We start from the raw sequence: 12,302 nt of genomic DNA, 5'->3' as shown, positions 1-12,302 counted from the left end.
TGTGGGCATACCCAACTATAGAATGGTGTGGGCATACCTCAACTATAGAATGGTGTGGGCGTACCCCAACTATAGAATGGTGTGGGCATACCCCGACTATAGAATGGTGTGGGCATACCCCAACTATAGAATGGTGTGGGCATACCCCAACTATAGAATGGTGTGGGCATACCCCAACTATAGAATGGTGTGGGCATACCCCAACTATAGAATGGTGTGGGCATACCCCAACTTTAGAATGGTGTGGGCGTACCCCAACTATAGAATGGTGTGGGCGTACCCCAACTATAGAATGGTGTGGGCGTACCCCAACTATAGAATGGTGTGGGCGTACCCCAACTATAGAATGGTGTGGGCGTACCCCAACTATAGAATGGTGTGGGCGTACCCCAACTATAGAATGGTGTGGGCATACCCCAACTATAGAATGGTGTGGGCATACCCCAACTATAGAATGGTGTGGGCATACCCCAACTATAGAATGGTGTGGGCGTACCCCAACTATAGAATGGTGTGGGCGTACCCCAACTATAGAATGGTGTGGGCGTACCCCAACTATAGAATGGTGTGGGCATACCCCAACTATAGAATGGTGTGGGCGTATACCGGTCATTAAAAATATTCATGCGAGTTCACAGCTGATTGTACATGCTTGCTATTTCCTCAGCAGCATGAGGAAATAGCAAAACATTTGTAAATGGTCTGTTTGAGATAAGTTTGAGGTTGTGTTTTTGAAGTGTTTTTTTGCTCAAATTTATGCTTTGACCACAAATAGTATGAGACGAGTCAACAACATTATTTGGGTATGAGTTAACAGAATAAAAAAAAGTAAAAAAAATTTACTGGACAGTGACTTTATATGATAAGGTGAGACAAGTGATCTTTGGCCAGAAGAAAATAACTGAGAGATGATGATGACAGAGTGATGATGATTATGCTCACCCTGCAGTGTATGACCACCACATGTAGAGGGTCAGCGTTGAGCCAGCCTTCCATGGCCTTACAGATGGTACAGATCTTATCCAGAGGAGGGGCATGCAGGTCAGGCCAGCCCGTGTCCAGAGTCTGCAAACACAAGGTAAGACACACACTCTGTTATAGATAGTTCTAATCAATAAAACCTCTATACAACCTAAACAATCTATTTAGCACGTGCAGAGTCTCCAGAAATCCGAGAGACAGCCTTTCTAAATCAAAGGGTTATCTAGTGAGACAGTTGTTCAAACATACGGTTGAGATCCATGTTGCCACTGATATTCATTGATTTAGCTATAGCAAATACAGCCGAGTCATTCTGCAGCTTGTTGATACCTGTATCTCTTCAGCACCTCGTGTCTTGCCCTATGTTTTGTTTATGTTGCACATTTGGAAAAAGACAGTATGGTTGCTTTACCTTAGGGTTCATTTTAGAGAGATCATGTCTCTTCTCCGACAGGTTGATAATCTAGAAAGAAAAAATATATGTACGCATGAATACATACATTTATGTTGCAATTTTATTATATGCCTTTTATAACTATCTTATTAAAAAGTAACTGTTTCAACTGTTTTCACTTCCTCTTTCCCATATGAACTAAAGAAGGCTTCACAGCACTCCACACTAAATGGTTGAGCTGAGGTTAAAGTAGGCTCTTGTCCTGTCAACATCACTTCTCTAGAAACCACAAAATGTGTCAATGAGACAATGACATAGGGTGAATAACAGTCACACTTTAAACCAAATAAACAAAGCAAACTTTAGATAAACTTTAATGATCTCACTCTAATAGAAATCTGATGTCTGCCACAATATGTCAGATAAGACAGAAAGGACTAGGTATCTCGATAGTCTATGCACTACAAGTGAGATGAAGAATGGTGTGAGACAGATGCACGAGAGTCGTGTCAACTGACCAGGTAGTTATCAGCGTGCTTGGACTTGAGCATCCGGGTGACATCCTTCAGATTGTGGAGGTAGATCTCTTCTGAGCATGTCCGAGGGAAGGACACGGCGATGATGCGCTCAGTCACGTAGGTCAGGTCAAGTTCGTATCCCTCATCCATTCTCACATCTGGGTCTTCTTGCTGTTGGGAGGGAGGGAAGGAGAGCTAGAGAGAGAGAAAGCGAGATGCCTCAGGGCCTGCAACACACTTTCCTCTTGCCCATTGACAGGATGCATGTTTTCACTCTAGTCAATGTTTGATGAGCAAAGTCCTTGGTGTCAGCCATTGTGCTCTGCCACCCCACTGATACCTTTACAATAGGAACACAAGCCTACTGTAGATTGTATGACAAAGAAGGACATCTGTTTACATTTAACTGTCTGCACAGGTGCCACACTGACTGCCATTATGCCTCATGATAGGTTACTGCAGATGATGATGAAACACTATTTCTACTTCTATGTTCACTGTAGTTGTATTCCTAATTTCCATTTACTCCATGTAAAAAGTAACTGCTTTTGAATATGAAAACAAGGAAATAGTCACCAACTGATCATGCTGAAGTTCGCACAGTAAAAACAAGACAGACAGCAACAATGAAACAAAAAAAAACCATGAAAACTCCGCTGTCTTCCAGTTGGAACCAGTCGTGTGCTGTGTAGCCCTGAAATATGGCATGTTCCTGTGACCTCATGGTCATGAACTTCCTGTGTAGCCGCTGGGGAGAGAAAAAGAGAGCGGGAGAGAGAGGCTTCCCCCACTCATCCACACATCTCTTATCTATCCATCTGTGATCTGTGTTTTGGCCTAGTGCTCTGTCTTTCCTGTCAGCTGGGGAATAGGGAAGTGATTCTTTAAACAACATGCAGGCAGTTAACTGGCGCCCCCACGAAGATAATCCATCCAAAATACCACAATACAAATCCCAGCGTAAATTCTTCTAGGAATCATTTTCACATCAGAATCATGTTCTATTTCTAGGTCATTCTATCAGTTTTATAATCTCACTAACAACGAGAATCAAAGTAAGGAATCAAACCGAAAGAAGTTTCATAAGTTCACAACACACTCAGATCAGTATTGATTTCATGTTAGTTACCACAGAGGGATAGCTTTGGCATGGCTGTGTAGAGATAGAATTACGAAACAACAAAACTCTCAATATCTACGTGTCAGTCTATTGCATGCCTGTCCTCTATCTAATCTAGACCAACAGGGTGACCACAAATAGTCAGCTTGGAATTTATTTCTGCTCCCACCCTAACACCACACACTCCCAAAGACAAAGGGAGTGAATCAAAATGTCATGTTTCAGTCCGGTCACCTGATTGTTTGTTGTGATTAACAGTGAAAAGGCCTGAATGTGCCTGTTAATCAAGTCTGAAGTGACTGCAGGCTAAAGTCGCACACTTTGAAGGACTCTGGAGAAAGGGGCCAGGACCGTAAAACCAGGGGGCCGTGGACTACTGCACCCAGGGGCTTAAACCCCTTGGAGAAGAATGAAAAGGGGCCGTGTGTGTGTGTGTGTGTGTGTGTGTGTGTGCGTTTGTGTGTGTGAGAAACGGACTGGGGTGTAGTGGGTCTGCAGTTAGTGTAATAGCAGGGTATGTCCATTTTCTCCGGGAGCTGCGGGAAAAACTGTCTATCAGAAATGTACGAAAAGGTTGACCGGCCAACACTTGAGGGTTGTGTTTTCAGTGGCGGAGGGGACTAGGTGAGTGGGAGGCTGGACTGGACTTGTTTAAGAAAGTGTCAGAGCATAGTACCAGAGAGAGGAGATGGGTAACCACCAGTACTTAACCTTCAATCCCCAAGCCATAAGATTGCTAAATAGCGAACAAAATGGCTACATGGACTATCTGAGTTGACCCTTGTATTTTTTACATTTTTTTGCACTGTCTCTATGCACACTCAAAGGACTCTACACACTCACGCACACTGACACTCCAACACACAAACACACACACACATACATGCAAACACATACACGCAAATACACGCAAACACACACACACTTAATTTGCTCACACAAATAACATTTATACTGACTCTACACACACGCGCACACACACACACTCACATACAAACATCATATACACTGCTGCTACTCTGTTTGTCATATATCTTGATGCCTAGTCACCTTACCCCTATACATACAGTACTGTATCTACCTCTATCACTCCAGTATCCCTGCACATTGTAAATATGCTATTGGAACAGACCCTGTATATATGTTTTTGTTCTACCTTATGTTACTTTTAGTACTACGTTGATATTGATTACTTTATTTGGGGTATAGAGCTTGCAAGAAAGACATTTCTCTGTACTTAATAAAGTTATTCAAAACACAGGTTAAAGTCTGTTTGAGTTGAAAGTCTGTGTTTGATAGTCGGCCCTTGATAAGGTATTTGATAAAATCAATGTGGACAAAGTCTTCCTCATCCCATGAAGCTCTATGGAGGGTAGGCATACATTATATTGACGTTAAATTATTTTAGAAAGACTATCCTACTTTTTTTCAATTGAGATGTTTTCATTTCCAATACGCAGTCTATTAGATACATCAAAACATATTTCAGAGTATACCTGATGACAAATCTACATTCCAATGTGAGCACAGATATTTTAAAGAAGTTAGGTAAACCCACTCATCTATTTCATGTAATCCTAAACTCCATAATTTTATACTCAATCACATATCAATATAAATCATCCAGACACTCTACACTGTGGTAGTTCCTTTCAACTAAACCTCTCTCTCCCATAGTCCCGTTCTGTCTCTCATCAGTCACGTCAGGAAAACAGCAGCGACTTGCCCCAGCACGCACTACAGATCATTGCTCTTTAATTTACAAGGAGTGCTTTTGTTCCTGGTTCAGGACATGGCGCTCGGCCACTAGGGCATAACACAACAACCATCCCAGGCAGCCGGCTAAGGATCGGAAAGCACAGCCCACCCATGGCACAATGACTGGGAGTAGACAGTAGAGTAATGGCGGAAGAGAAGGCGTAGGCCTAAGCTAAGCAGAGTGGTGTTTGAAAAGTAGGTTGCCAGCAGCAGGCTTCATAGAGAACAAGCTGAAACAGGTATACTAGTGTAGGTAAGGATTCTAGGGGATTTAGGTGTGTCTACTCTGAAACCCCTGGCTGACACAACCCCTGGAGGTATGTGTAAATGCTGGTGCGTGGGCGCTGTCAGCGAGGCTTAGATGTATATAGATCACTCAGCACTGTGAGGCCTGGGACTGCGTCTCAATAGTCTCCAATGGTTTCCTTTCTTTCAGTAATCATGAAGGAGAGGTGTGAGGTGAAGAGAGGTACCACCTCAGATTATTGAAACCCAGCCCTGATCAGTACTGGAAACTACACCTCTCACCTGGCTGTAGTTCACACTGCATGGAATATTCCATCTTAAATTGCAGGGGAGTTAAATTGAACCTTTATTTAATTAGGCAAGTCAGTTAAGAACAAATTCTTATTCACAGTGACAGCCTACGTAGAGGAAACACTGAGCACTGTTGACATGCTGAGGATAAAATCCACCAACTAGTAATCAATGTTGGTCAGCCTCAGAGGATGGAAACGTGGCCCAGTCGTGTGAACAGTGACATCATGGTTGTTTTCATTTTTTAGCACATGTTGGTGACAAAGGTTGACAAAAACTCAGCATTCTGGCCTGTCACAAATAATAAAGTCATCCAATTGCGATCATAGGGTTGGACAACAGCAACAAAGTCCAATTAAGACATCCAAGTTTTGTTTGTATGTTATTAGTCCGGTTGCTACACATCTTCAGAATCCTCAGTTACATTTTCCACAAAAGGCACATTGGGGTGATCATGATGGAGTGGAGACTGTGTGTATGTGTGACTGTGAGAGTGATTTGTTAAAAAACACCATAAATATGGATGGAAATTGAAAAGAAGCATTAGATGTGGATGAAACTCAAGAGAAGTGAAACAAGCATAAACTATGGCTATTGTAGGAATGGAAAAACCGAGAGAGGGAGTCCTTGGTGTAGAGGGAAAAGGAGCTGCACATGAAACAGCTTAAGGTGAGGGAAGCAGTATAATCCTTTAAAGACAGTGTCTAAAACCACATGGAGGGGATAAAACTCACTCTGCAGCCATAAAGTCCACAATGCTAACTACCACAGCTGGCCATCTTTAGAAGTCCTAATCATTGTTTTATTGGTAAATATCATTCATATATCCTGACTTACCAAGCAGGTACTATTTCCTCAGCAGTGTCTGGCCAGAAACCAGATCAATAACAACAATAATAGCCATGTCTTATTAAATTAGGCATATTTCAATGGACCAGGAGATCTGTCAATAAATACAGGAGGTATTGAACAGGGAAAGAATGTAGTGAACAAAGTCCATGATTTAAAGATCAATGGGATAGTAGTTGGCAACAAATAGGCACCGTCTACTCAATCATTTGACTGCTCAGGCGTAGCCAATATTCCTTATTGGATGTAGGTTCACCACACTATTACTTTCTTAGGCTATATTGCCAACATGTGATGGCCAACAATCACCCCTTGGCTGGCTTGTGGTAAGTTCCATTCCTTGACTCAAAACATCAAATTTAGAAGTGTTCCTATTGGCTGGCCTTGGTTCATGACTGACAGATTGTGGCAGTGCAGTCCATTATTGGGTTAGTTGAGAATTCACCATGGTCACATTAAACCAAAATATGTTCCAGTGGTGAAAAGGAGAGCAGACGGATCTCCACCAACTTAGCACTCCAGAAAAGAAACCTCCCAGTTCTCTCTGAACCAAACATTGCCAAAACCCAAATCTATGGTCAATAAAGTACAGAGTCAGCCTCTCCACCAGGATCTAAAGTTTATATGGTATTAACAAGTTGAATGTGCCATACTTCCATTTATGAATAGTGGAATGAAGGATGAAAGCTAGGTTAAAAAAAGAAGATATTTCTGCAAGGGAGGATATGGCTCAGTACAGCCCAGCATGGGAGGACTTGGCTGTGCTGTGGACCAATGTAAAAACCAGCCACACGTAGCCTACTGTCTCTCTGGGAGTCAGTGTGCTTGGTCCGGCAGCCAGGGACACATTCATGATCTTGTAAGATGTTCGTCTTCGACCCTCAGCCACACCAAACATGTTTTTTAACGTTTCAGGAAGTCCGGCTGCTTATGGGGAGACTGTTAAGGTGGAATGTCATATGTAATTTGCAACCCGTCATTTTACCTTTTAGTACTAGTAGGATCTCCGCTGGCTTTGGGTCACAGAGGTAAGGCCTCTGCAAACAAGCATATGAGTTCAATGGAGTATTGGAATTCTTATATTGTTTCCAATGTTGTCTTTGTGTCTTTCTTGTCCAACTCTATTTTATAGGGAGGGTACAGCACAATGTGGAAGGTTGGAATAGCTGAGCCTGCGCTTTTTTTTTGTATGGCTGAGGTTCAACTCTTCACCACAACACTGCATGTTCTTTGCTTGTTGTGCGGTATATCACTTCTCAGTACTACTGCTAGTTTGCATAGACTGTGGGCACCTGAAGGTATTTAGCATTTAAATCTGGACACCATCTAATAACCCACCCTAATTCCCATCAGTCAGTCAGACAGAGCACCACACATGCTCTTATACCTGGCACGAATAGAAGCAGTAGCAGCACACTTTAAACAGTCAGGGAGGATAACATCTCCCACAACAACATAACAGGCTAGATGGATGAAGTGGCTTTGGGGAGAAGAGGCCATAGTTTGTTCTGCCTGTTTCCTGTCTCGCTCGATGCGTTTACGCTGTGGCTTTGAGGCCCATTCAACACCGAAGGGCCGAAATAAACAAAACCGGGGAATCTGTAGGGAAAAAAGCAGCAGGAGGGGGAACTGGAGAAAAGGGGATATTTTTAATGCTGTTTATTTAGCAACTCTGGAACTCAAACATATAGTTGTCTCTCATTTTCACAGGATATTTTGAAGGGAAATGAAAGCGAGCTGCTTCCCTGCCTCTGGGTGAATCTGTGTGTAGCAGCAGCACCCACCAGCCTCCTAAAGCACCACCTAATTACCACCTTCATTCCCAAGGTCATAGAGGAATGCGTTCCAAAATGGATTACCCCCCCGTTTTCTCTCTCTCTCTCATTGCTCTCCCTCACTTCACTCTGGCTAATGGCTTACATATGTGTGCTGTGTGGCTAGCAGCTCCTTTCTGTGACACTATACTGCCCCAGCAGCCCTCAGCCCTACAGTCAGTGTGAAGAACAGAATGTCTTTTTCTACTTAGCTTACTGTACACACACACTAGCCTTCTTCCAAAGCACATTATCAGGGTCCTATCCATCTGTCCCTCAGCTAGCTCTTTGTAATCTCTCTTTTATCAAAGGAGAGAGACAGAGAAGAGAATTGAACTCCCATGTTTTCTGTGTTCTTTCTACACTTGTCTCACAGTTCCTATTGATAGTTAAACATTATCTGTATGTGTGTGTTCTTATGTGTGTGTTCATGGTGCAGTAGAGCTTTTCTTTTCTTCTGTTTGTTTTAAAGATAGATAGCTACAGGAAGGAGATAAATTGAGATATCTAGACAGGTAAGGAGGAGGGTGTAGCCAATGTGAGGTAAGAGGGACTCTTGTACATGTCATCAACAATGGCTGCCTAAAAAGTGCAGCCCTGAGGCCTGGAATACCACGCAGCAGCTGTGGCTTGAAGAATACGTATATCTCTCTTTCTCTTTCCATCTTTTCTTCCTCCCGGCAGACCAGCCATTCAACAAATTTAGTAAAAAATGAAATAAATAAAAAATGCTGCAGACTCATTGAGGACTATGCTAGCTCTGAAAGGTCTCCAGCACAGCAAAGCCCCAAATATCATGGAGTACCAAACCAATACAAAAGAAAGCTTAACCGGTAGGACATTCACAGTGGTGCGATTCTCTCAATGTGTGAAAAGCTGCTGCCAAAGCTTGATTTAGAGATAATGTTTTTTTAATTAACACTTTATCATTCAAAGAAATCACACACACACTGCATGTTGAGTTTGAATGACCCCTTTCTCTCTCTTCAGAATCCCCCCCCCCCCGCTGACACACACATACACACACATACACACGCAGACAGATACACACACACACACAAGTAGGGCATAGAGCCAAAGTAAATAAAGACTAAGCAATGCCCCCATTTTACATTTTGAATGAATTCCACTGAATGAAATGTGCTTGAACCACAGGATAAAGAGAGAAGCATTGATAACATCACCAGACTGCATGAAACTACTCCAGAACTGATTTGAAGTACTAGCACAACAATGAAACCATCTCCCCTGCAAGTTAAACACTACAAACTACTTAAAACTCCAAACCTTACCGTTTCAAAACTGAAAATAGGACCTTTTATTCTCCTTCTTCCTTTGAAATCCCTTGTCAGTCAGACACTGCTGAAAAAGAGGAGGGTGATAAAGTCCAGGCAAAGAAGAGAAGAGAAGATGAGGTTTAGTTTAGGTCCCGTCACACAGGCTTAGAGGAGGCTGACTGGCTCATTCTCCTGTGCTGGAATGCGGTTGCAGGGTGATCAGAGGCACTTCTGTGAGCTCACTTTGTCTGGCTTTGCCGCCCCCACTGCTGCTCCCTCCCTCCCAGGCTGTTGCAGCTGACTCCTACTACTGGCTGTTGGCTTCTGTTGGCCGTGTTAAAATGGAAGCTCTGCTCTGTTCCTGAACTGCTGCACTGCTCTGCTCCACTCAACCCCCAACACACTTCCTTCAGTCAGTGAAGGCTGCTAGGCGCTGCCGCAGACACAAGTCCTGGCATGGGATAGTCCTCCCACTGTGGCTGGGCTGGGGCTGCCTCCCTCGCTGATCCCTCCCTCTTCCACACTCCTTCCCTCCTCCCTTTCCACCCACTCCACCTCTCTCTCACTCACACACATTCTCATACTGCCTCCATGTTTGCTTCAGTTTTTGCCAGAGCTGGCCAGTGGATGGACACACACACACACACACACACACACACACACACACACACACACACACACACACACACACACACACACACAGAGTTGAGAGGGGGATGGGTGGGGGTGATGGAACAGGAGGGCACATTATACTGAACATTTGAACTTTCTTTTTTTATGTTCATGGTGTAATACTGCTCTAGATTTTAAGGGAGGTGATTCCTTGGATTTTATATGAAATTGGCGAGCTTGGATATGTTATGTATCTAGTCCAGTCTTAGTGCTGGTTAAACAAAAATCGTTGAAATCTATTCTGCTTAGTTGAGCCACTTGTTGAAGTGTCTGGAGCCCTCAAGGAAATACACAACATGACCAAACGTATGTGGACACCTGCTTGTCAAACATCTCATTCCAAAATCATGGGCATTAATATGGAGTTGGTCCCCCCTTTGCTGCTACAACAGCCTCCACTCTTCTGGGATTTGCTTCTATTCAGCCACAAGAGCATTAGATGTTGGGCGAATAGTGTTGAGGTCAGGGCTCTGTGCAGACCAGTCAAGTTCTTCCACACCAATTTCAACAAACCCTTTCTGTATGGACCTCGCTTCGTGCATGGAGGCACTGTCATGCTGAAACAGGAAAGGGCCTTCCCCAAACTGTTGCCACAAAGTTGGAAGCGCAGAATCGTCTAGAATGTCATTGTATGCTGTAGCGTTACGATTTCCCTTTCCTGGAACTAAGGGGACTAGGCCGAACCATGAAAAACAGTCCCAGACCATTATTCCTCCTCCACCAAACTTTACAGTTGGCACCATGCATTGGGACAGGTAGTGTTCTCCTAGCAGCCACCAAACCCAGATTCGTCTGTCGGACTGCCAGATGGTGAAGCGTGATTCATCACTCCAGAGAACGCGTTTCTACAGCTTCAGCGGCGAGCTTTACACCACTCCAGCTGACGCTTGTCATTGCACATTCTGATCTTAGGCTTGTGTGTGGCTGCTTGGCCAAGGAAATCCATTTCATGAAGGTCCCAACAAACAGTTATTGTGCTGACGTTGCTTCCAGAGGCAGTTTCAAACTCAGTAGTAAGTGTTGCAACCGAGGACAGCCAATTTTTACACGCGACACGCTTCAGCACTTGGCGGTCCCGTTGTGTGAGCTTGTGTGGCGTACCACTTCGTGGCTGAGCCGTTGTTGCTCCTAAACGTTTCCACTTCACAATAACAGCACTTACAGTTCACCGGGGCAGCTCTAGCAGGGCAGAAATTTGCCAACTGACTTGTTGGAAAGATGGCATCCTATGACAGTGCCATGTTGAAAGTCACTGAGCTCTTCAGTAAGGCCATTCTACTGCCAATGTCAGTCTATGGCGATTGCATGGCTGTGTGCTCGATTTTATACACCTGTCAGAAACAGGTGTGGCTGAAATAGCAGAATCCCTTCATTTGAAGGGGTGTCCACATACTTTTGTATATATCGTGTAGCTCTTACAAGGGTGACCTTCACTCTCATTGTAATGTATATACACCATATACAGCTGGTAAAAATGAATAAAGATAGGACCACCATCAAAATATGTAATTGACTATTGAATGTCATCTGTCAATACATGTATAGTAAGTATCAGATGAGAGGTATTCCCTCTGCAGCAATATTAGTTTGTGTTTGTTTTATATGTATTTTACATTTACATTTACATTTAAGTCATTTAGCAGACGCTCTTATCCAGAGCGACTTACAAAATGGTGCATTCACCTTATGATATCCAGTGGAACAACCACTTTACAATAGTGCATCTAAATCTTTTAAGGGGGGGGTTAGAAGGATTACTTTATCCTATCCTAGGTATTCCTTAAAGAGGTGGGGTTTCAGGTGTCTCCGGAAGGTGGTGATTGACTCCGCTGTCCTGGCGTCGTGAGGGAGCTTGTTCCACCATTGGGGTGCCAGAGCAGCGAACAGTTTTGACTGGGCTGAGCGGGAACTGTGCTTCCTCAGAGGTAGGGGGGCCAGCAGGCCAGTGGTGGATGAACGCAGTGCCCTTGTTTGGGTGTAGGGCCTGATCAGAGCCTGAAGGTATGGAGGTGCCGTTCCCTTCACAGCTCCGTAGGCAATCACCATGGTCTTGTAGCGGATGCGAGCTTCAACTGGAAGCCAGTGGAGAGAGCGGAGGAGCGGGGTGACGTGAGAGAATTTTCATCTATAGATCAGTCTAAAATACACCCATATTATCTTTGTGATGTTTATCCATCTGAACTGTTTATTTTTCTATTAATATTTGGCATATTATCTAGAATGAAGCAAGTCAAGACGAGACATGAAGAATGGAAGTGGGTTACAGCAATACAAATCACTGGGACCACATTAAATACAAATAAGACAATAGACAAAACTGAAGTACATAGGCCTACAGTAACTATCGGTAACAACAGCTATACCAACCCCCAGGACGCCTGC

At 43.7% G+C, this 12,302-nt stretch overlaps 1 protein-coding gene across 7 annotated transcripts in view; it reads right to left on the bottom strand.

The window, feature by feature from the left end:
* LOC106569166 (tensin-3) overlaps positions 1–9,707 on the bottom strand; it is a 74,177-nt gene extending 64,470 nt beyond the window's left edge. Inside the window, exons 1-5 of one of the 7 annotated variants that reach the window (XM_014140218.2) lie at positions 9,492–9,706; positions 9,264–9,333; positions 1,894–2,088; positions 1,394–1,444; positions 943–1,065 (exon numbers count right to left, since the gene is read on the bottom strand). In XM_014140218.2, the coding sequence (XP_013995693.1) occupies positions 943–1,065; positions 1,394–1,444; positions 1,894–2,043 (324 nt within the window). In that variant the 5' untranslated portion in view covers positions 2,044–2,088; positions 9,264–9,333; positions 9,492–9,706. Of the gene's footprint in view, positions 1–942; positions 1,066–1,393; positions 1,445–1,893; positions 2,089–2,469; positions 2,614–9,263 lie in introns of those variants that run through there. The other 6 variants (XM_014140219.2, XM_045694168.1, XM_045694169.1 and 3 more) reach the window with 6 other exon arrangements.
* Positions 9,708–12,302: the final 2,595 nt, after the last annotated feature.

The sequence above is a fragment of the Salmo salar genome, chromosome ssa14 (genome assembly GCF_905237065.1).
Source record: "Salmo salar chromosome ssa14, Ssal_v3.1, whole genome shotgun sequence".
Taxonomy (NCBI): Eukaryota; Metazoa; Chordata; class Actinopteri; order Salmoniformes; family Salmonidae; genus Salmo; species Salmo salar.
The sequence above is the reverse complement of the archived record's forward strand: the minus strand, read 5'-3'. Positions and strand labels throughout refer to the sequence as shown.